Genomic DNA, 26,598 nt, shown 5'->3' with positions numbered 1-26,598 from the left:
GTTCATTTTGCAACAACAAAAGGAGATCAAATGTTTGCAGTTTGATATGAGATCATATCTAAAGACATCAGTTGCAGAAATGAGACGCCTGTGACCCATTTCACTGAAACAAGTTGAGCAAGTGAGTGTAGCATCTGATTCTTTGTTCTCCATGGCAACAGATGCTAAACCAGGTCACAATGAAGGCCATTAAACATATTGTATGTTGGAATGCTGTGCATTAAACGTGATTAAGTTAACTTTTATTACAGCATTTTTTCTGATCAGAAGGTCACATTACCAACACACATGTCAGCATTTGGAATAATGACAGGAAACATAGAGAAGAACAAAGGGTATTGTCTGTCACCACTGTCAGAGACAGACAAAAAAACAGAGAGGAGGAGCCTGTCTAAGGTGAAGGCCATCTTGGTCAATGTGTCCCACCCACTCCATGGTGTGCTGGTCAGTCACAGAAGCACCTTCAACACCAGGCTGATCCAACCACGGTGCTCCACAGAAAGCCACAGGAAATCATTCCTGCCTGTGGCGATCAACATCACTGTAACCTCATAGCTTGATTGTCGTAAATATATCTGCATCATATTTCTACATTTTGTATTATTTTTGTAAATATCTATCATATTTGTATATAATTTGTAGTATTATTATTAATCTTACTTTATTTTTTACTACTTATCTGATCCTTATTTTCAACAGTCTTTTACTTAATTATACACTTAATTTAATGTTTATTATATCTTTTGTCTTTGTTAAACGTTTTATTCTTTTATTTGTGATTTTTCTTAAGTGGCTGTAACGTAAGCAATTTCCCCCTGGGATTAATAAAGGAATTCTGATTTTGGAGTTATTTTTGGGTATTTTTCATGTGGTTTTGTGTATTTAAAATTTTCTATGATTTTGTGTGTTTTTTAAGTAATTTTGTACATTTAGTTTGGGAGCCACACAATGCTAGACCGAGGGTCGCAAATTACAAAGGTATGAGAGGTCGGATATTACAAACAACCCATCTGCTCTTCTCACAGTTCTTTGTAAATTTCAAAGTAAAAAAAAAGGCAGTTGGAAATGACAGAAAATATTGATCCTTGACGAAATGGCTTAAAAAAAAAATAGACATACCAAACATGGATTGAGAGAGCACTAATTTTTTAGGTAATCCATAGATGAATTTTGAAGAAATCTATTTAATTTTTTTCCTTCATTTATCATTTCTTTATTTTAATAAATATTTGCAGTTTTTATATTTAGTTGACCATATATTTTATTTACATTTTACTGAAATAACTTCAAGAGAGCCAAATACTGTACATTTTCTAGCAATGAAAGAACCCAAACAACCCAGTTTAAGAACCATGGGGGTTTGACTGAGCAACAGTTTAGTGGTGATTTATTTTCAGCTACTGAAAACAATTTGTTTGACTCTCGCAAGTTCCCTTAAATAATGTCCCAAAAAAAAACATCCTTTTTTATTTGTATGCATAGCTGGGAGAAATGCAGCAAAGTGAAAAGCTATTTAGGAAGGACATGTGATGTTCTACTTTGAATTGATCTATAATTATGAGAGCCATGTCACACAGTCCAATATTGAAGAGACTTGCACAGTTTGAAGGAGGTGTTAGTTTAGAAGGAGTCTCCAAATCAATGTAACTGCTAATGTGTGTCTTGGATAGTTTGTGGGACTATTGTTCTGTTTGAGTAATATTTGAGCAAGCCTTCTCTAACATTCCACACTACAAAATAAGTAATTAAAGTGCGTATGATTCCTGTGGGGATGGGTGATATAAACTAAGAAAATTATCCCGATAATTTCTGGTATTTATCGCAATAATAATAAATAAAAACAATTCCCAACTTAAACTTGTAAACAGGTTCCTTACAAACACAAACAAATCTGAATATATCAACACGAGAAACATTAAAAAAGGCTACAATATCTGCTGACTCAGAGAGTTCATGAGCTGATATTTTATGGAATATATTGGTGCATGTGGATCACTCTGTTAGTGTTATTATATGTAATTCATTTATTTCCTCACTTAAAATAGAATTATTTTCTTAAAAAAAAAGCACAATAAAAGCAAAATTAACTCCAGTGTTTTCACTGTTGCTGAATCTTGTTTTATTCATCTTATGAGTTACATAAAGTTATGATTAATAAATATATCTCTGATTTCCTATAATTAAACCAGATCAAGCTGATGATTTAATCATTCAGCATATTTAGGTGTAATAATCTCAATAGTTACATTAGTCTAATGGGACCAGCTTTGTCTTGTGAACACGTGAAATATAATTAAAAAATATTGCATTTCACAAATTGGGACGGATGAACAGTTATTATTTATGCTAATATTTATTTCACACAACGTGTTACATGTTAGTTTTTATCCTTCCATACAAGTGTTAAATCTGACCATAAACAGATCGATGGCTCTCTGTGGTTTTATGATAGTAAGACATGTTCTTCAATCTTTTTACTTGGTCTATTCCATATATGCTGTGGTTAGCATTAGCTCTTAGCCCAGTCTGTGTGTTGGTGGGTTAGCTTAGCATAGTTAGCTTTAGTTGAGTTTCCAGTTCATAATCTTTGCTACGGGTTCATCTGTCCCCGTGTTTGTGGAACTTTGTTGGATGGTTGTCTGGTTTTAACCAAGTAGCGGTCATTGATGTGTCACAGCACGGCTGCTTCAGGTAGCCTGACTAGCACCGCTGTCTGTGTGTGGTGTGAGGGCTGAGGGGCGGGAGCAGTGGTGGTGTACACCGCGGCCGCGGAGGCTTCGCTGCAGAGCTTCCGTGAACAACGTTCTGCTGCAGAGAATAAGTTGACAACAAACAGGGGCAGTTTTGGCCTGTGGAACAAGGATTTTATAGGCATTCTTGGCTAAATTGAGGGACAAATGGCCCGTGACCCTCGCTAATTTCCGACATGGGAATTTATCGTTTATATTGTGGGATGACATTCTTACCGGTGAGAATATTTTTGACGATAAATCATAAACGATAAAATATCGCACATTCCTAGTTTTAGTTACTCTTTAAGTAGAAGTAAAATTACTAATTTAGAAATATACTCAAAAATGTAGAAGTACCCATAAAAGCTACTCAAATACAGTAATGTGAGTAATTGTAATTAGTTACTTTTACGTAACTCTAAGAGTAAATATGAATGTCCCTTCAATGAAACCACTCATCAGATAAGATAAAGTTTATTTATCCCCCGTAGTGAAAAATATGCACGTTACATCAGCGGTACAGTAAACAAACAGAAAAGGGCAAGACTTTAATAGTACAGTAATAAAGTTATATAAAAAGTAATTGCACTATTAACACAATAAAATATAATTGCACCAAGTAGATAAAATCACAAAAATAAATTACACAGCATAAATATAAACAGAGTACATACTGTATCTATAATTATCTATTAAGGGCAAGTTATTACCATAAAGTAAAAAATCAAACATGGTGATGTAACAAGGTGTTTTTAATTGACGTTGGGATTAAGGAGCTGTGGTAGCGATCCATCCTGTAGGGTGGATGTCTCAGTTTGCTGCTGAAGGAGCTGCTCACAGCTTCATGATTGATTATTAGGTATCTCAATCTGATATTGATATCGGATATCAGTTCAATATCAGCCAGAAAACGAACATCGGATTTTATCGGACTGCATCTAAAATCACTGATATAAGCTCTCCCGATAAAATGTTTCCCCTCCAGCACTTCCATCCATAGGTGACTGTGGTTCACACTCCAAACAAACCTACTGTTGCTGACTATTCTCTGTTTGAGTAACATCACTTGATCAAGCCTTTTCATTCTACACTACAAATTAAGTAATAAAAGTATGTATAAATCATGCTGATATCGTATCGGATCAATACAGGTATCAACCGATACGCAAGGCTATAATATCGGCATCATATTGGAAGTGAAAAAGTTGTATCGGGACATCCCTACTGATTATGTTATCATATGCTGTATTGATAATGTGAGCTTCATCAATGCTTGAGGTAACCCTTGAATACAGTAAAGTGTTGTTAGGATTTCCTTCTTGGAGCACACCACTGTTCATTTTGCCGACTAAACATTTTGATCATGGATTTCGTTGGCAACATGTTTTATGTTACAATAACTAGACTTGGGTTGGTCAAAAGCATCGATATTCAAAAAAAGTATTGATATCAAAATGTATCTGGATACAATAACATTTATTATTTTGGGGTCATTTTTTTTATATCTCTGTTAAAAATGTTGGCATTTGTGACAACCCTAAACTAGACTATGACTAATTTAAAAATACATGTTCTGAAAACTATATCAAAATACATTGATATTTCTTTTGACTAATTAATTCCGTCACAGGTGAGGACATCCAATCAGAACTCATGTGATCAAATCTGTCTGTGTGTATTTACAAACTATATCAGGTTAATCAATGTTAATTTATTTCTTTTTAAAAATGCATAAACTCTATAACGCTTAACATTTGAATCGATTATATCTTTTCAGATTTAGTCGACTGAAATTTTAAAGTCATTTTTTTTTGACTAAAACTACAAAACATTAACCTGAAAGCTTCTTGTATATATGTGTATTATATTTGTACATTTGTATTATTATTTTCTACTGCAATGTGTCCACTTGTATTTAACTAACAGTGTTTTACTTGTGTTTTATTTTTTCATTTCTTTTGTTCTGTCATTTTTTTTTTTTTTTTTTTAGAGTTTCTTCTTTTCATTTGTAATATTTCTAGAGCCTGTGTGACAAAGCAATTTCCCCCAGGGATAAAAAAAAAAAAAAAAAAAAATAATTCTGATTCTGAATAATGAAAAATAACTGAAATAGTCCTGATGACTAAAAACAACATTGTATTTTAGTCACAAGACTAAAACTAAATCTGTTGTCAAAATTAACACCGGATAACTGGAAAAGTTGGGCTGGGTGATATGGATCACATTTTTTCTCAAATTGGCAATATATGATATAAATTTTGACATTTTTAACTCAATAAAGTCTTACCAAGTAGACAATTCAGGGTTAAATTAAATGTGCTGATGCAAAATGCCACTCAGGTACATTTATAAACAAACAGCTACACATTATGTGCCACGTTAGTCTTTTTCCTCTTCTAAGGGACAGCACGTGTGAGTGAGTTCTGTAATGTGGCTTGTTTAGTGGAAGGTCTGGGTTAGGACTAGGGCTGCACGATTATGGCCAAAATGATAATCACAATTATTTTGATCAATATTTTATTCACAATTATTTATCATATTTGGGAAAAATCTGTGTTTTAATTGCACTACTTTTAAACATATGTGTACAGTTTACAGTGCAAAATTAAGCTTTAAATAAATCATTTAAAAAGTTAGGACTAGGGGTGTGAAAAAAAAAATATATATCAATTTTTTGGGCGTCGATTTTTTTTTAAATCTCTATCTTTGACTGAATTTGTCCTCTGAATGATCAATATCTTCTGGTGAACATATACAGCAACTTGATTTTTCATCTCTACATTTCATTTTGATATTAACTGGGTAGAATATCGCAATAATATTGCATCGTGACCCAAGCATCGTGATACGTATCGTAATGCAACATCCTTGCCAATACTCACCCCTAGTTAGGTCGCACTTGAAAATCCCTCCATCTGTGTTTTTCATGCTGTTCTGAGGAGCAGTGAAAGCAGCGGCTCCTACAATCAGTATTTTAATACAAAATAAGATATAAAATAAAAAATATATCTTCATAGATGATAGTTATTTTCTATATCGCCAAAAAAGAAATCTCGATATATCTTGAATCTCGTATTATATATTGCTCAGGCCTAGTGAAAAGCCCTCTGTGTGAAACAAAAATGTGTTGTGCTTTTCTTGTGCAATGAAAATAGAAAGATTCTGAATGAATCAGCATCCACGCACAGGTCTGTCTGTGTGTGTGTATATAAATGTGTGTGTGTGTGTGTCCCCTCCCCCCGCTCTTCTCCAGCATCACATGATCCACCCTCTGCTGCAGAAACTGGGGGAAAGGTCGCTGTTTCTCCACAGCGAACACACCGGCAAAACGCACGAATAAAACCACCTGCTATCGCACATTTTAGTATTTACACATGAATTTAACACCCACTAAGTTATTTATAGTGTGGATAAGTGTTTCCATCTGTGTAGTATGTACATAAACCCAATGCATTCGTTAATTAACAGACATTTTCCAGCTGCGTATAAACAGAAATCGTCTGCTTTTTATTTCCCGTGTCCCACCCACGTGGTCATTATTAAATGAGGTCACAAGTGTGCGTCCATGAATGCAGTGTTCAGACTGTTATTTAATAATAATAATAATAATAATAATAATAATAATAATAATAATAATAATAAAACATTTATAATAATAATAATAATAAAACATTTATTATTATTATTATTATTATTATCAATTAAAAATCGCTATTACCTGACCGTCACATACAGGTGACACATCTGATTGAATGTGACAAATAACCCAAATAATATAATAATTAAGGATTAATGGAGAGTTTGCAATGGAGGTGTCCAATGAATGACCTCTACTTGGACTTTCGCCTACATTGGAGGTGTAACGAATGATAAACCTTGACTAGGTCACAGGTTTACCCACAGAGTGAGAACTACTTCTGCTCCACATCAGACTGGGGACTATCAGACACCGGGGGTGACGTGGTAAACTTTGCTTTGCAAGCACCACAAGCTTCTCCCGGTCCCTGAAAAATCGAAGGTGAGCCATGTTTCCATGTCTCCGACGGCGACACCGCGTAAACATCGCACAGCTTTACGCACTGCGCGAACAATTACGGAAGACAATGAAACACAACGACTATAATATTAACAACCGGGCTTTGCTAACGGACTATCTGTTCCTAGTAAGTCACTGGTGTATTTGCCATAATTATAGCTGCTTGTACGCGTCTTTTCCAGCGTTGAAACACCAAACACAGATTAAAATGAGCTACTCACCGACGCTTTGTGTCAGATACAGTGTTTAGAGGACACGTCTCTGTGGTCGGCGGGGACTGCTAACGTTCAACGCCGCATGAATGACAGACAGAGCAGACTTGACTTGGACACCAACAGCCAACCCCTCGAGCGACGTCACGCGCAACGCTCCAAAGAGGAAGTGGGACAAACAGCGCCCCCGCGTGGATCCCAGCGCCACGTGCTGGGATCCACGCACGTGGATCAGGTGGAGGCAGATAAAGCAAAGCAGTGGAAAATATAATGACGTCATGAAAATGTGCCTACACCAGACATGGGCCATTTTCGACACAGAGAGGGCCACAAAAATGTGACATTATCAGCATTAATGTCAGCATTTAAATCATGACCAATCTGAGCATTAATACAGGGTTCTATGTATTTTTATGTGTTTTTTTTTTTTAGTCATTTTTGTCCATTTTCATTGTGGTGATATGTGTTTTTGGACTCAATTTGTGTATTTTTCTTGTTGATTTGACAGTTTTTGGAGGCATTTTGTCCATTTTTAATGTGGTTTTCTATGTTTTTATTGTTGTGCTGACGTCTGTTTTTGGTGTAATTTTTTTTTTTTTTTTTACTTGTCTGCACATGCTGTCAAAGGTCAACACTACAAGAAGTGCAATTTTTTTTAGACAGCAATGCATTTTATTTATTTATTTTTTTTTGTTATTGCAATTAAATAAATTGCATTAACATTAATTCATTGCACAATTGTGACCATCACCAGCCTTCCCTAAGGAAGGGTAAGAAACACTTTATTAAAGGGAGAATATAAAAAGAGAGGGCAGTGTCACACCTAGGTGAGGGGGAGGGGGGAGGTGGAGGGGGAAGAGAGCAGGGAGGAGCGATTCAAGGAAGAGAAATGGAAGGGTGGGGAAGAGTTGATTACTGTAAAGTGAGATGTGAAGTTGTAGGCGTGAGGCTTAGCTATAATGGTGGTGGCTGTGGGCAGAGGGAAGGAGTGAGTGGTAATACCTGAAACAGGTATTTGGGATCAACGTGTCTAAAGTTAAGCCCACTACAAGTTTTATCCCACAGTCCAAGGCATGCTTGTGCATTGTGTAATTTTTGTTAAGGTGATGTGTGTTTTTGTTTGTGTTTTGTGTATTTTTATTGTAATTTTGTATGTCTGGAGTAATTTTGTACCTTTTTGTTGTGGTGACGGGTGTTTTTGGAGTCATTCTGTGTATTTTACTGTGGTTTTGTATGTTTTTATTGTCATTTTGTATGTCTGGTTTAATTTTGTGCCAATGATGTGTGTTTTTGGAATAATTTGTTGTTTTGTTATAGTGATGTGAGTTTTGTTTTTTTGTTTTGTGTGATTTTTATTCTCATTTTGTATGTCCTGAGTCATTTTGTGCTTTTTGTTGCTGTGGTGACATGTGTTTTTGGAGTCATCGTGTGCAGTTTTGTGTTTTTCTTTTTTGAGACTTTTTGTCTATTTGACTTGTGGTTTTGTGTAATTTTATTGTCATTTTGTGTATTTTTGTTGTCATCTTATGCGTTTTTTTACATTTATTTTGTACATTTATTTTGGGATGCATGTGGCCCATGCTTGACCTAAAATGAAGTAATACAGCGATGGACCAAAACTGACAGGTCATTGAAAGGCATTAAAAGGCATTTATTTTTTTATTGTGTGCAACACATTTCCTCCATAGCAGTCAAATGTTATTTAATCTACAATTATTTTGCATGCAACCCTCATGTAATACACAATACTTCACACAGACTAAGTGTAGGTGGCAACAGAGAATCTTTCTCTTCCTGACTAAATATTCGCTAATATTAATTATTCCAGTTAATAAAGATCTTAATCATTCAAATGAGTTCCAATGTGATCTTTGTTTTTTTCTTTTTGCCTGTCAGCTCCATCTCATCTCTGCACCTATTAAACACCTTGGATCTTTTTTCCCCAAATGACTTTTCTTTGAAAGCAGTTAAGGAATTTTTATTTATTTATTTATTTATTTATTTATTTATTTATTTATTTATTTATTTATTTATTTTCATCGTAACGGGTTGTGGCAACAATTATAAATCAGTTGGAATTTGTAAAGATGTGCTGCTAATTTATTTTACCCAATGGGTCAATGTTCAATAGTATATTTTTTGACAAATATTTTTTTTTTTTTAAATGAGATTTATAAAGGTTGTTTCCTCTACTAGGATCAATGAAACAGGCAGTGACTGAAATTGGGTTTGCGTGCTTGTCACTTTGTAATTTCAAATATAATAATACAACGTTTTTGTCTTTGTATGTGACATTTTATAATCAAAAAGCAAATATTTACAATTTAAAAGTAGGCTTGTCGCTTTTCTTTATTATTTTTTTCTAAGTCCAATATTCAAGGGTTGCAGCACCAACACTAGACCTCACTGGTTTCAAAGGAAACATTTATTTCTCCTTCTCTGAAGAAAAAACGTGACTGGGACAATACGCTTTTGTTCTGATTCGATATATATATATATATTGCATTTCTGATTTATTACAATTCAGTGGTAACAATTGTTGTGATTTTAATTTCCTTATTTTCCTTAACAGAAAACAAAAGGTGAATCACACACTTGAAACAAGATTAGTCATCGTTCCTCAAAACAATGTTCATCACAAGTCAGTCAGCCTGACATTTACTACGACTACTTTAACTCTCTACTGCGTATTCCTGAAAGAGAGATTTTCAAACATATTATTGTTGATCTAATGTCTTTACTGTTGATTTTAAATGTTTTTACTGCTGATTTTAATGTTTGCATTTTTTTTTTTTTCTTTTTTAATTAAACTATTAAATGTTTTCTGTTGCAGTTTTAATCATGTAAAGCACGTTGAATTGCCTTGTGTATGAAATGCACTTTACAAATAAATTTGCCTTGCCTTACAGGAAAGTGTTAGTCTATGACAACATTTGCAGACGTGGTAAAAAAAATAAAAATAAAATAAGATAAAAAATCAATTCATGAAATCAATTCCAGAGGGGGAAAAAATTGAGTTTTATATCGACACCAAAAATGATGATAAATTAATCTATCTCATGAATAAAGATGGTCAATATTATTGTATTGAAAAACCGATATGTGCTGTTAAATAAATATAGCACTTTTTACATTACTGAAGTTCAATTAGTTTTCCTATTTTGCACAAATTGATTTATGTGAAATACATGCAGTGAGGCAATACATTAGAAGTAGGCTTCACCTGTTAATTCCATTGAGATATATGTAATGTCACCTAAAATTAGGTTAAAAGGAGGGTGTCTGTTTATTTATCGGTATCGGTTAATATCGGAAATTGAAGGCTTACACCTTAGTTTGACAAATTGAATCAGTGTTTTTTTTTTTTTTTAACTTCTTCTTAATGTTTTGAGATTTCTCCAACAGGGGGCGTATGTTATTCATAAATGTCATTTTAATGTTGTCTTGTACTTTTTGTTACATATCTCATCATAGATCACGAGAACACATAAGTCTGCCTTATTTAAGTCAAAACTTGCTTAATTGAAGTGTAAACCTGCATCATACATACATGATATTTAGTAATAGCTGTTCTTTGCTTTCAGAAATGAGACAAACAGTGACCAACTAAATATTTCTGTGATGATTAATAATATGTAACGATGAGTTCTGATGAAGGGTAATATAGTGTGTGTTTAGGAACCCATGATGAAACTCCGGGTCTGAGAGGACACGCCCCCTCCCTTTGCGCAGAGCTGCAGCTGCCGCTTCCGCACGCGCTCACTCCTTGTCAACATGTGGATGAAAGCGGGTGATCTGCAGCTCAACCTACGGTAGGGTTAGTGAGCCGTTCTCCAGAGCTCAGGGGACAGATTGGACCATGAGAATAGAGGATTTAGTTTCCACTTACAGGTACAGCGCAGCAGAAGTTTCCCCCAAAGGTAAGAACGCGTTCCGTCAGTATGTGAGATGGTTAAACACTACACTTGTCTTTTAAAACTATTTCTCATGTTTACTGCCCTGATCCACCTAAATCTAACAAAGGAAGTCACTTCCTTTGCTAGTAATTACACGAATAAAGGATTAGGATGATTGATTAAAAAAGGGAAAGGATTGTATTTTTATTCATTATAAGAGCTGATGATTTGCTTGCCTTTTTTTTTTTTATTATTATCTGTAGTTAGTTCAGATATTAAAAGCTTAATTTGGCAAATGTATTGAGTCTGCTTTACTTCCGTGCCTTACAGGTTCAATGTTAAAATTGTAATCAGTATGTTTTTATTACTCTCTCTATGCACCCTGTTAACTGATCCTCTCCTATAGTGTGGGACGATACACTGAGTTTTTTAGGGCCGATGTCGATTTTTTTCTCCGTCAGCCTTAGCCGATGATCGATACAGACTGTTGATTTTCTTGAGCCGATACTACTTTTGCTCCCTCAATTTACATCATAAAAATTACACAACGATGATGACAAATGGTACGAGTCTCAATTTTCTAAAAAAGGAACATTTATTGAAATGAACAAAGGTGAGGTAGAACGACAACAAGTAAAAAATATTTAACAAATATTAAAAACAGGGGATGTAGAACAAGAGCAAGTAAAAAAATATCTCTGCTCTCTGTAAATAATGCGAATCGGCGAACGCAGCAGCCCGCATCGGCCGATGCCGATACACGTAAAAAAACGCAAAAATTGATTGATAATATCAGCGTCAGACCAATCACAAACACATAGAAACTGTGTAGAGTAATTCAGATCACGATTGAGGAATAATTTTTTAGAAATATGAGGAATTAAAATCCATTATTCAGATCAAAAACAACACTGTTGCTTCAGAAAAAACAGGAAGGAATGAACACAGGCAGGAAGCTGCTGACACTGTTAATGTGTAAAAGTGTGAGATTATACAATATGTGCGAACAGTGCTCGGATCAGTTTTACTTTATTACAGCACACGTTTCTATTCAGGTAGTCCTCCTCAATTTATCACGCACACACTGGGATGAGAGCGTATTGTTTCCCTGTGGTATATTCCTGCTGAGACTGACAGCGTCACTATAGTGTATGTATGAATAAATGAAAGAATGAATGAGTTAATCCGTCTGCAATACGGAGAGTGTCCGACACAGACTTCAAAGGATGTCATCTGCAGAAGAAAGGATTGCATTTATCCACATGCTGTATATTCTTTCTTTCCTAAGCACAGCTGCCAGATCTGCATCAATGATCTTCTAACGATGGGAAGGTCATTTTCCAAGAGAATTGATTAGTCAGGAGGCGGGATCAGATCTTATCCACATCTTAACCTGGTATCGACCATATTTGGTGTTCAGCCTAAGTTACCATGGTGATTTAGCTCAGAAAGAAGTTAGCCAGCGTCATAGTACAGCATACACCAAATAAATCCTGGAATTTAGTGCAATAAGAGGAAATCCAGCTTTGTAGTACAGGGCCCAATATGAATAAAAAAATAATAACAAACAAACCATAACAATCTGATGTATAGTAAATCATGTGAATATTGTCATATGACCCCCCCCAATATCACCTGTACCCATGACGATATATATTGTAGTGTGTTAATATTGCAGAATATCTGACAGTGGGATGGCAGTCACCCCAGTGGTATCTGTCATTGTGTCCTTGGGCAAGGCACTTTACCCGCATTGCCTCGTATGAATGAAGTGTGTGAGTGAGTGTTGGTGGTGGTCGGAGGGGTCGATGGCGCACTTTGGCAGCCTTGCTTCCGTCAGTCTGCACCAGGGCAGCTGTGGCTACAACAGTAGCTTACCACCACTAAATGTGGAGTGAACGAATAATCCCTTAATTCTGTAAAGCGACATTTTGAGTGTCCAAAAAAGCGCTATATAAAATTGACGCATTATTATATTATTATTATTATTATTATTACATATTAATCTAGCGAAATCTTCTCCTATGATATATTGTCTACAGTTTGTTTACCTGTCAACAAACTGTTTATGTTTGAGCGTCACTTGTTCCATCTTCATGATGTGAATCCTATAATTAATATTATGACCCTGAGCAGCCTCACTTTCGATAAAACAAATACGTTTGAACTGTAAGTGATGTCAGTTACTGAAGGAAGACTTTGTTTCTGTATCAGAGGAGTGGAAGCTTTGCTCCTCCACACAGTTCAGTGCACAGAGATCACATCCAGCAAGCAGAAGTAGGCCAGAAACTGTCTGGCATGTCATGCCATGCCATGCGTGGTCCCCTCTGGAAGGGTGTCTGGTGGTCTGCATGAGGAGTGGGGGTTGTTACAGACAGTCAGAGTGGAGTTTTGTTTTTTTTTTACTTTGTTTATTTTTTTACAGGGTTTTACTCTGTGTTGGTACTCAGTCATTTTTCCTTCATTTTAGTTAAGACGCATTACATTAAAAAGGAAAATATAACACTTTTCTTGTCCGCATCTGATGTATCTTGTGTGTAAATAATACATTTTCATCGTGGATAGTATAAGAATCCCCTTTTCACTGCATACTGTATGTGCTTATTCACATATTGCTGGTAATTTTAGAAGCTTTTGTATTATTAATAGCTTTTCCATTATGTCTTTGTTGTTTGCTGTGGCTTGGAGTTTGTTTGATGAAGAGTTTTAGTGATAAGTGCAGCTTTTCATACCAACTTTACTCTTTCACCTTCAATACAAGCTTTACCCAATCCTTAGTTTGTCACAAGTGAGGATCTTCTTCAATTTAGAATGAGGGGAAGTTAAAATTAAAAAACGAAAAGCTCTTAATAGATAAAGACAGTGTAGCCCTCTTCGATCAATAGATCAAAGATCATTTACTCAAAACAAAGTAGTAAAAGGTTGAAATTGCTGCTCGAAAGTCTGTTTTCTTCTCCACCTTAAACATTCTTATTTGGGAAAGTTTTGTGCATTGCATTGTGGGATGTGGATTCCCGTAAACGGATGCAATGAAGTGTGTTTACTCATTCTCACTGTGATTTCTTGTGTTTTTCGTCAGATAAGGAGGACATTTTTCTTTTAGTTTATTTCCGGTATTCCCTGTGATATCACCTCACTCCGCTAGACTTTGAATTTTTGTCTAAAACCCAAAATAAACATTCAACTTGGTTTTGCCACAACTTTCAGTTTGTTAACATCAGAAATGTGTTTGGAAGTCACTTTGGCAGAGTTTTTGGTGTCAAACACAAGAAATTACAGTAAGAATGAAGTAAAAACACTTCTCTGCATCAGCCTACAGAACTCGACATCCCACAATGCAATGAGGAAAACGTTTCCAACAATGTCAATAAACAAAGTGTTTACATGATAAAAACACATTTTTAAGTGACAGTTTTAATGTTTTACATCTTTTTTTTAGCACATGTTCTTTGTTGTATTGATCTGTGAGTATTACACTATGTCTTCATCTGATTTAAAAGAAGAAGAAGAAGAAGAAAAAAAAAAAAGACATCGTCCCCATCAGCTTCTTTCATTCCTTCATGAGGATAAAAGTTTGGTGCATGCCGATCTTAATGATACACATAAGGCTGTTGTGCGTCATTATTAATAACAGTCCAAACATGCTAAATAAAAGAAAAAAGAGATATAATTTGAATGAAAGTGCTTATTTTTTGCCAAAACTACACAGTTTCAGATAAAGTGAGTCGACTTAAGTAAACTTTAAAATTTATAAACTTTAGTTTACTTAAAAATAATCCATGGGCTTTAGTATCCGAGAAATGTTGAAAACACTCTGCAGAAGTCAACAGTTTATCAGCGGCTGCGTTGTGTAGTGTATATTAACTGTGAGAAGCGACCTGGGAAGAACTCTGGCAAGCATAGGGAGAACATGTAAACCCTAAAAAGCCCACATCCACTCAATCCAATCATTTTTGCTCTGAGGCCACAAAGAGAATCCATTACACGCAACAGAATCCTACTTCTATACACTCAGGGGCAGATTCACTAAAGGTTTAGGGGTATTAAAACTTGTGCAAATGTCCCTCCATGCGCTAATAAGCCATACACACCCCAGGGAATCAAAAGTCTGCGGCTGCTGCATGTCACAATGCACCCTCAATCCATTGAGCGTGTTTCCCTCTGATGAATATTATAGTAGGCGGAGCTCACAAAGGGAGCAAAATTTTGGGGGGAGGAAATGTAAATAAATTAATGCAGGGGAAGCAATGCAGTTCATGAAATCTGGACTTCATTTCCACCTCTGTGTTTCCGTATACATTTAGCATGGCCCACAACCAGGTGCTGACTGTCAAATTTTTTTGCGCACTGATGACAGCAGTGATATTTGTGAGGAGACGAGGCAGGGGAGAGGAAAGACGACCGAGGGATGGCATTTTCAGACCTCGAGTTAACATATTTGGGATGAATGAATTCACAATTTGAATGCGTCTTCTGCGGCACCGGACGCATCTGCCGCACGAAACATTTTCCGCTGCTTTCGCAGGATCAAAAAATGTCCCCGCCCACCAGCGACACATCCAACTCAGTGAGTTTCACTGCCTGCTGAAGCTAGGAGCTCTGCTCCCTTTTCTCCTCTCATAAACATAAACATAAACCACCAGTGAAAAAAGCCGGTGTGATTAGCGGCTAATGCTATTTTAGCAGATCGGACCGCACCACTGCACAGGAAAGATTTCGCATCTGGGACGCATCTATCCATTGACTTTGTATGTGATCTGGTCGCACAAACATTTCGTGACACATTCAGTGTGAACGCAGCATTAGTGAATTCCTCGCAGCAGGTAAGATAACTGTGTCACCAAAGGATTTAGGTAAGGAACTGGTTTACCACCCTTTATTTCAGATATTAGTGACTCTGCCCCTCAGTTTTCCTGATAACTTGACATTTCACATCAAGAATAATCAAGCACACAGTGATTGATGCCATGAATCATTTGGCCTTGCACTTGTGTTTAATCATTGACTGTGCACGTCTGGAATCCAGTTCCACCACCTTGTCTGATAGTATCCTCTAAGCTAACTCCATTCCGTGAATGTTTCACATTCAGTCAGGTTAGTGTCTTGTGGAGTTCATACAGTAATAATTAGAGTTATTTGTAAGCCAACTGATTTTAATGCATTATGAATAGTTTTGTTTCTTTTGCACCATTTTGTAATACAGCTGTGGCAGTTTGCTTCTTTCCCGATACGATTTTTATCATAATACTTGGGTGCTGATTCGATTCATATTGCGATTCGATCGTAACGATTATTGCGATTCTACATTCCTCATTGCCTGATTCAAAAAGCAAAGTTGGATCGTACACTTTTAGAAGCAATGTATGAATCATAGTTCCAAGAAACAATGCACATCACGCCACAGTCAGTCACTCTGACATTTATTTCAACTGCACATAAAAGTGCTCTACAGTCACTACATGATGTGTTAACTAATGACCACAAATGGAGACAGAAATATAGGTTTTAATGTCATCAAAAAAAAAAAATGATATATTGTGAATAAAAAAATGTTTTCCCTGCCCTTAAATTTCACAAGATTTTCAAAAATAAAAGCAAAACACAAATGGATATAGTTTGTTTTTACCTTGATAAAACATAAACTATACATAATTATATATATCGTAATGTTTATAATTAGTATTCATGCTACTCCTGTTTTTAATGGTGGCAATGTTGAAAGTTTACATAAAATATTAAATATGTGACATCCTACATGAATACTACTCAATTATAGTTTTTCAAAGTTATTATTTAATATTTATTTACCTATTAGCTATAAATGTATTATTCTTTATTCATGCGATTTAAATAAAAACAGTATATATTTTAGGCTTCTGTCAAATCAAACAAAAGTTTTGTAGTGTGGAATGTTGGAGAAGGCTTGGTCAAGTGATTTTACACAGAAAACAGTGGTTGGTATGAGGAAAAACTGATCCATTTATTATTATCCAATTGGTTGCATTTTAACCTTCAACAGTAGAATATTCTACAACTGAATTAAAGGAAAACAAAAAACCCTAAAAAAGTACCCTCAATAAATCTGATAATTTTTTTTACTGATATCGAACTGATATCCGATGTCATTATCAGATCGGGACACCCTTATTAAATGTATTTTGGTGTTTGATTAGGTCATTTCAACTTAAAATCTTTTTAGATTTCGGATCAAGAGTGCAAATAACAAATTTTATCAAATTACTTAAATAATTGATTGTTATCTTACAGTAGAATGAATTGCTAGTTTCATTTTTTCCCAGTTTAAAACATTTATGTACCGCTATATTTTACAATGTAATGTATTTTTGAAGCTATGAGCCTTTTCCTCAGCTAGTTTGGCCTGTATACCCAAATGTCATTCCCACACCCTTTGAATGGAAAAATTGGGGTCAAACTACTGTTGAGGTTTAAAATTGTCACAAAGTGATCGCTCCATGGGATGCGATCTGATTTGCTGTTGTTGGGTTCTTATTTTTAAGGACGTGCATAAAAGGCTAAATTGGACTATGTTGGAATTTCCCTGCAGTGATTCTCTGTCATGTCTTTTTCTGACGCCACATTCAATTTGTTTTTGCCTCAAATACTTAACCTTGTTCTGTTGTTAAAGCACGACGAAGCTCTAGTTTGCCTCCAGTGTTATCCTGCTCCCTCTTCCTAGTTCCTACATCATAATAAATGATTCTTTTTTGTTGAGCTCTAGAGTTTATCTGTGTCTGTTTTGACCTCTGGAATTATTGTGTTTATGCTATTTTTCAAAATAAATGAAAAGTGTGTGCAGTGCATGTTATTTTCAGGATTGCCTTAATAGTGAATGTGTATCAATTTACAAAAGTTTTGTTTTTTAAATGTTTTAGAAAACCATGATTGTGTAATTTAACCATATATTATAAAGAAAAGATGTAAACACAACACATTTCTAGGCGTGTATCCAGTGACTGACTTTTGGGGAGGGTTTTATTTCAAAAATAGTTTTTAAATATGTTTGAGACCCATAAACCAAAGCTTCTTCTGCTGTTTATTGATACATTTGAAGATCATTTGCTCCAAAAAAAAAAAAAGGATGTAAAAGGTTGAAATTGTTGCTTGAAAGTTTGTTTTTAGTTCCACCATAAATACCATGTTGACATTGTCAGAAAAATCTGGCACATTGCATTGTGGGATGTGGAGTCCCTTAGACTGATGCATAGAAGTGGTTTTACTTCATTCTTACAGTGATTTATTGTGTTTGTCCCCAAAAAAAAACTTTGTCAAAGTGACTTCCCAACACATTTGAAAATATGGAGAGTGTTTTTGGGTCTGCATGGAAAGATCCGAATCTGACCAAAATTCGATATCTAGGAGTAAGGAAATACTGGGAATAAATCATCTTGGGTTCAATGATGTATATGAGGCCTATACGATGGAATTAACAGCTTTAATTCTATTTAAATTCAAGTTTATTTATATAGCGCTAAATACAACAAAGTCATCTCATGGCACTTATCACAGATATTAAAGTTGGAGGAAAAACAGGAAGAAATCTTGAGCAGAACCGGACTCAGAGAGGGCAGCCATCTGCTGGACTGTTTGGGTTTAGAGGACAGGAAGAGGAAAAAAGGAGAATATTGAGAGAATGAATATCAGAGTATCACAAACTGGTTCATCTCAAGTTCTAAGGGAAATTATAATAGATGGAAATTGATGTTTTGAAGTTAAAATATTGTGTACAGGAATAGTTTGGAAATGAATGAGGAGCCAGTTTTGGTTGATAGTCCTGCCATGGTTGCTGTTCTTCTTGAGATGAGAGCAATTTGGTTGGATTCAGATGGATTTGTAATTGTTTGATAGACGGATTCTGTTTGTATTTAAGTTTAGTCCTCCAGTTCAAATCAAAGGTGTGTAACTCATTTTAGTTCAGGGGCCAAATACGGACACAGTTTGATCTCAAGTGGGCCACAGATAACAGGCAAGAAAACACTCAGATTGAACATTAGTGTGCCCTAGTTTGCACTTCCATATATAAATGTGTTGTTTGTATGTAAAACACCGGCAATATCCAAGCGATAAGTGACAGATATCAGTCCCTGCAAGGTCTTCATTTTAAACTTCTCGATTTTGTGACCAAATTTGATTACATTTAGGGAAATTTTGCGATTAGAAATGACTGTATTCATGTGATGAAGACATTAGAAAACTATGATCCTCTGCAAATATTGTGCAGATCTGTTATATTTTTGTATCTGGAGGGGGTGAGATATCTTCAGCTGAATTAGTTGATAATTTATAGAAAATATTAACATTTTCTCTGACTTTTTTACTTCCCCTGTGTGGGCCCAGTTGGAAGCTCTAAATGGCCAGATTTTGTCCACAAGCCTTAAGTTTGGACATATAGTTTAGACTATTTTACGCCTCTGGCATTAATTCTAATGTAACCTTTTTAAAGGAAGGTTCAAAATATTTCAGCCTTAAAATAACATTTTCTTCCACATATTTATCCAGCCAAACTCACAAAAGCTAAACAGTCTGTTGAACAAATAACATGTCTGAACACCTGTGAGTCCCATTTGTAGTTTATTATATAATCTGTTAGCTCACTGTAGCTACAGAGAAATACTCTCCTCCCTTAACAGACATTAGCATGATGTTTTTTGCTAACAGACATTAGCATGACGTTTTTTTCTAACAGACATTAGCATCACGATTTTGCTAACAGACATTAGCATGATTTTTTTCCAACAAACATTAACATCACTTTTTTTGCTACAAGACATTAACATGATTTGTTTTTTGCTAACAGACGTCAGCATATTTTTTGCTAACAGACATTAGCAATATTTTTTTGCCAACAAACATTAGCATGATTATTTTTGCTAACAGACATTAGCATGACTTTTTTGCTAACAGACATTAGCATTACATTTTTTTGCTAACAGACATTAGCATGACTTTTTTTGCTAACAGACATTGGCTTGACTATTTTGCAAACAGACAGCATTACTTTTTTTTGATTACAGACATTAGCATGACGTTTTTTCTAACAGAAATTAGCATGACTATTTTTGCTAACAGACATTAGCATGACTTTTTTTTTGCTAACAGACATTAGCATAACATTTTTTTGCTAACAGACATTAGCATGACTTTTTTTTGCTAACAGACATTAGCATGATTTTTTTTGCTAACAGATATTAGCATGATTTTTTTCTAACAAACATTAGCATTACTTTTTTTTGCTAACAGACATTAACATGACATTTTTTCTAACAGACATTAGCATTCATATTTTTGCTAACAGACATTAGCATGACTTTTTTTTGCCAACAGACATTAGCATTACTTTTTTTGCTAATAGACATTAGCATGATTTTTTTTGCTAACAGACATTACCATGACAATTTTGCTAACAGACATTAGCATGACCATGTTTTTGCTACTAGACATTAACATGACTTTTTTTTGCTAAAATACATTAGCATGATTTTTTCTTTTCTTGCAGTACTTCACAGTTAATTATCACCCAATTTCGATTAAAGACATTGGTCTCAGCAAAATGTGTAATAAGAAATATCTACATCGGTGGTTAGTAATACATTTAGCATTACTTAGCTAGCGCTCGTATAACAACTGGTCATACATTTGCCCACAAAAGGCAGCAAAACCCTCTGGAAACGTAAAGAAATGTTATAAAAGTGAGAATTAAATTTAGATTATGATAACAAAAAACATTTTTTGCTGTGGAAGTGTTTTTGTAAATCATGTGAGCCTCTGAGAGCTTTCTAAGCTTGAAGCATAAAACTGGGTTAATTAGGAGCTAAATGAAAAGGTTGTCCAGCAGTTTTGGTTGTATGCAGAATTAGACGATATTATCACAAAAAGACAGCAAAACCACACCCATGAATTAGTCAGGTGGGGGACTTTCGGGGACTTTCATAAGAGGACGGCTGGATATGGCCACACCTTGAATAATTAAAACCACTCTGCATTGTAGACTCTGTACCCAGATATGAACTCCAGTCTAGCAATCCTCTTGTAAAGAGACAGGATCATCTAATGCTGGTCTAAAATATGATTAGCCATAGATTTTATGTGTATTCCATCAAAATGGGTTATTCATGAAGTCACGTCCCCGGTTTCTATTCTATAATTGGCTCCCTTTAAATCTAACGTAACGCACTCCAACATTAGATTCAAATGAGGACAAAGTGCATTTAGTTTATCCAAATTATTACTGCTGTTTTCTTTAAAACTATCATGTCTCATTGGCTTTAAGTCAATACAATGATTATGGTCATTTTTTAGATAATTAAACGCCTTTTGTATTTCATCCCACTATTTGTATTGCCATGAACAGAATCTCTGTATGAGAAGAATGTGGTTTTGTCTTTTTAAAAACAGATCCCTTGACATTTTTGGTCTCCCACCGCGCTTCATAAAAATGACTACCACTCTGGGAAACAAGGCCTCTCGTCTCCACCAGAGTCTGGTTCTCCATCACTGCCAAGTGTTTTGGTCATTGTTCTAGTAACACACTCCTCGTCCTCCTCCTTGACTTTTCTCAGAAGGGGTCAGATGCAATGATGAGGTGAGCACTGGACTTAACCCCGTCCTGTATTAGTCCAACGGTTTGGTGGTTTGTTTTTGTTTTTGTGGAATCTTTACTTTTTCCACTGGACTTTGGATGAATGGTAACGCAGAGGGTGAGCACTGACACAGAGTGAGAACATGGGGGACGAGTCCTTAGGGACAATAGGCTATTCTGAGTATTATGTTCTTCCCAAGTCGTGATGATGTTTTGGTTTCTTTAACCTTAAGCCACACAGACTCCATGAGCCCTGTGTACACAGCAAAAACCATCGAGTGATCACTCACTCAGTGCACAAGGGATATAAACGTGAGGTGTTTCTTGATCTAGTGCTAGTTTGATGTTGGCACAAGTAGCAAAAAAGGGAAAAATTTGTTTCAAAATGCTTGAATTTTTATTTTTATTTAACATAGGATTAAAACGCATTTTCTAAAATGTGCTACAGAGCTGTGGTTCTCTAACTTTTTTGGCTCAAGTACCCCCTTTTCTCTTATTTATGAATCAAAGTACCCCCTGTGTCCAACTACAACATTTTGCTCAGAATTCTGTCAATAAACAACTATAGAACATAATGATGGAATGAATGAGTGATAAAGATAGAAGGAAACAGTATGTAGTGCTCCTGAATAGGTTTATTTCTATAGTTTTTATCATTTCCGGTCAACTACCACCTGGTGAGGCACCAAGACTTGATTAAAACATGATCATTTTTAATTTCAAAATAAACATTATAAACCCCCATGTTTTTATCCCCCGCCACCAAGTGTGAAGGGTGATATAGGTTTGAGTTCCGTCTGTCCGTGCGTCTGTCCGTCCGAGTTAAAGGGGACAGATTTTTTCAGGAACTGTTTAAGATAGGATAACCAAATTTGGTGTGTGGCTACAGGATATCAATATCTCGATGGAGTTCGAAAATGAGAAGCGCGCAATAATTTTCCCGAGTTATTGTCCTTTTTCCAGTTTTTTTACTTTGTTCAAGGCATCTTCAAAGGGGACAGCTTTTTTTAGATAGTAATTTTATATTCTGATTCGATAATATTTTCTTATGTATACATCTAAGTTCTTAGATTTAGGACATTTAGGAAAAGATTGTGAGTTGAAATGAGAACCAATCTGGCGGGGGATGTTGATGACTGTCTTCTTGTTATTGCTTGCATTTGTTAATTGTCCCCTCTCTCTTTAAAGTACCCCCTGGAGTGCCATTGCGTACCCCTAGGGCTACACGTACCCCCTTTTGAGAAACACTGCTATAGAGAACAACTGATCACATTTAGGGCTGCAGTAAACATTTTTTTTAGTAATGGAATAATCTATAAATGTTGACTTTGATGCATGGCGATACTTGTGCCACATTCACCGTGTTGTTCTGTTTGTGTCACAAACTGTCGATATAAACACCATTCATGTTGACGGTTTGAGAGGCGCCACATCAGGTTCAGGAGTGATGAGCGTTAAAGCAGAAGTGCAAAATTTTTTCAAAATGAAACATCTTGAAAATAAAATAAATGTAATTTCAAAAACTTGATTCTTCCTCTGTGGCTCGGCACCAAATGAACCATGGTCCGTTACTGACCCGTGGCCCGGTGGTTGGAAACAACAGGAAACCCCTTGGGGATGAATAAAGTATTCTGAATCTGAATCTGAATGAATAAGCAGGTATAGATGATCAGAGAGAGGTGAAGTTATTAATTTCTCAGTAAATCTGGTCAATTTTTAACATTTCAAATGAGAACCTATATAACTTTATATTATATTATTATTAGTTATATTACTTTTGTACTAATCACATAAATCAAATAAGGCGATAATTGTACTTATAAGTGGCATTTTATTTATTTGATGTTATATTATGGTCGTCTAGGGGTCAATGACTTATAAGGATCTAATAAAATGAGCATCAATGGGCAAGGTTTTCATGAATATTATGATAGAAATAAAAAAATAGTAATAATTTAAAATCTCATACAGGTCTCTAAAATAACTAAAATAGGGCAGAAAATAAATTATAAATAGATTTAAAGCAATTTTAAAGATTTTTTTTTTCAAAACAGTCAGACAGTCACACCACATGATATTTTAAAACTTTGAATAACACAAGAGAATAAAATACAGAAGTAATTTAGTAAGTAACTTTTTTTTTTTGTTGTTGCTACATATTTGGTCTCCTTTTATGTATTTAACCCTAGAAGTGCAGTTGGAGGGAATATTCAGGTGTCACGTCATTGACCCATACTCAGATTTTTCAGAATCAATAAAGTCACAGGTTTTAAAGGAATACTCAATCACATTACATTCCCAAAAATCAATTTACCCCGATGCAGCACTGATCTTTAATAAAGTTAAACTTAAATAGGAAGCGGTGTAAGCATGTGACGGATATTATCAGTGGTCAGTTTGAATCATGACATGGTTTTCTCTGAGCCTGTTTGATCCTAGAGCCACAGTGACTTTGGCCAAACGCACGAGACACACTAATTATTCCGCGGTCAGAGGCGGTGAAAAAAACATCTGGTGCAGGAGAGGACAACTCACTAAAAATAAAAAAAAAACGTGTTTTAGATCTCAGTGATACACAAATGATCCCTCAGTGCTGCCATCGTCTAATGCTTTTAAATTTGTGTTTGGAAACAAACGTCAGCACATTTTAGGAGTTCGTAAAAAATATTTCCGAGTACTTGTCAGTCTGAAGTGGTAAGGTTACACACACACACACACACACACACACACACACGCACACACACACACACACACACACACACACACATACACAGACACACCCAGTATCTGGCACTTGGGCGTTTGTGATCAGATTCCTTCTAAACCCTGGCTGTCATTCTTGCTTTGCTCTTGTATAATCCTCGGATGCCGTTCAGATTAGGAGGGATTAGAAACCAAAAGGAGAGATGATCACGGATGAATGGAGAAACAAAATGTATAAACCAAAGCGCTTGTTCTTTAAATTGTCAATGGATCGCAATATTTAGTTTCAACATCTGTTGATCAGGTTTGTAATTTTACACGGATTCATTTACTGCTTAACAGAAGGTTTTCCTTGCCGCCATGATGAATTCATGTTGGGTGTGGGATACATATGTATGTGTATATACGTATATATGCATATGTGTGTATCCATAAAATGAAGAGTCCGTCCTTAAGACTGCTCTACTGTAAAGTGCCTTGAGATACCATTGGTTATGATTTGGCGCTATACAAATAAAGATTGATTGATTGATTGATTGATTTATTTAGAGAAATAGTTCATCTATGCATGCCATGCCACCCTAGAACCAAGTCTAGAATAAATGGCATCTGGTGCCCATGCTGAGAATGGCTTAAAGCAATACTATGAATCTCTGTGATAACATTACTTGCACTAAAAATGTCTCCACATGCGAGTGGGATTTGGTGTGTCATGTTTTGGCAAATTTTCTGAACAAGGCGCAGGAATAAAAAATGATTTTGGCTTCAGTTGTTGTGCTGGAATCGACTCACTAGGCTTTGCATGCTTCTGGTGGTTACAGCAGTGCACGCTGAGCTTTTGTACGCAAGCTGAATTTAGCGCTCGCTGTCATAACAGGAAATAATGTCATCTAACCTCAGGCACAAAGTCTCCTCCTGTCCTTCCCACCAACAGGTTGAGAAAAGTCACTTCAGCGTTGGAGATTCGTTTCCACTTAGAAAAACTCCTCTACTAGTTTTGCTTTAGAAGTATAATAAATGTTTTTTTTTTGTTGTTTCTATATGAGTGGGAAGTGCTATGCTAACCACAGTCTTACCTCAGAGCTGTGTTTCCTACTCTGTGACCTTCATGGTCGTCCTACTTGTTCCTCTATCTTTCCCTTTCACTGCCATCTGTTCCACACCTTTCCTCAGCACCACGTAAACACAACTGTTTCTAGTAAATTCCTTTTGAGCAGACGAGCCTACTGGTGATCTCTTCTTTGTGTTGACTACTAATTTGGCCAATGTCAGGCATAGTCAGTATCAGGTTAAGAGGAAAACCCTGTTTCTGTAGTTTTTCTTCAACGTATTGTTAAAGGAGGGGCAGTACGCTGGTTTCCTTTTCTTTCCGACGCTAACACAATAGTATCAGCAGTCTGAAGACTCAACACAGGAAGTAAGAGAGGGGAACCTAACCTAGTGGTGAAGCACACCACACAGTGAGCACACTTTACATTACATTATACCTACATTGCACTTAATATTTATCACATAAATATTTACTATAGCAATGTAGAGCATATGCAATGATAGAGAAATGCAGAAAATATTGATTGAGAATATCTTTTGGAAATTTTTAAAAGAACAAATGATATACTTATGTCAATCGACACAAAACAGCAGGGATAGAGGAAAAAAACATACGTGAGAGAAAAAAAAAAAAAAACAGAATCGTTTTATTATTGAGTTATCTTCTAATTATACATTTGAAAATATTGGTAAATATCTACAGTATGATCCAGCAGTGCAATAACACAGTTACCAGGAATCCACAAGATTCGTCTACTTCCATTTTAGAATGTCTTATGACGTTTTATTGACAATAATGCTTTATTTGATTGTTTTCTACATAAATGTCTGAAAAGCCTGAGTGCTTTTAGACTGTGCAGTATGTGTAATGGTGTTTTTAGTGAGATTGTGTAATTCCCAGTACAAAAATGCATTCAACCCAGTCCTTTGTTTTCAAAAAAGAAAAATGTACAATAAAGTCTTTATTTTCTATATACCTAATTACGGTAATGGAAAATACTTTGTAGAATTACAGTACACGTGGATGTTTGTATTACTTCTGCTGTATCTTATTGAATTCTTAAGATTGAACTATTAAAACATGGGTAACGGAACATTTTTTTGTGTGAATCTATCATTAAAGAACATTTACAGTTTGTCTTTTTTCTCTATTGTTTATCAATATAAAACAAAATAAACAAAGCCAATGCGTTATTTATACTAAAATAAGCACGTTATTTCAATACATATATATATATATATATATATATATATATATATATATATATATATATATATATATATATATTAGTATGTATTATATTTGTTGCCATCATGAAACCAAACTAAAAGTTAGCAGATTGTTATTGTCCCCTCTTTTTTTGCCGTCTCA

At 35.4% G+C, this 26,598-nt stretch overlaps 2 protein-coding genes across 3 annotated transcripts in view; one reads left to right on the top strand and one right to left on the bottom strand.

Annotated features, from left to right (window-relative positions):
* Nucleotides 1-7,129, bottom strand: part of cpt1ab (carnitine palmitoyltransferase 1Ab (liver)) — a 31,140-nt gene extending 24,011 nt beyond the window's left edge. For both annotated transcript variants that reach the window (XM_028448356.1, XM_028448355.1), the window contains exon 1: nt 6,990-7,129. The gene's annotated coding sequence lies outside the window, so the exon portion shown is untranslated. The remainder of the gene's footprint in view (nt 1-6,989) is intronic.
* A 3,625-nt stretch (nt 7,130-10,754) lies between these two features.
* The window catches only part of LOC114464896 (USP6 N-terminal-like protein), a 34,239-nt gene continuing 18,395 nt past the window's right edge, over nt 10,755-26,598 (top strand). Inside the window, exon 1 of the mRNA XM_028449550.1 lies at nt 10,755-10,900. Within this exon, the coding sequence (XP_028305351.1) occupies nt 10,840-10,900 (61 nt within the window). The 5' untranslated portion in view covers nt 10,755-10,839. The remainder of the gene's footprint in view (nt 10,901-26,598) is intronic.

The sequence above is a fragment of the Gouania willdenowi genome, chromosome 6 (genome assembly GCF_900634775.1).
Source record: "Gouania willdenowi chromosome 6, fGouWil2.1, whole genome shotgun sequence".
NCBI lineage: Eukaryota > Metazoa > Chordata > Actinopteri > Blenniiformes > Gobiesocidae > Gouania > Gouania willdenowi.
This window is presented reverse-complemented; position numbering and strand designations above follow the sequence as displayed.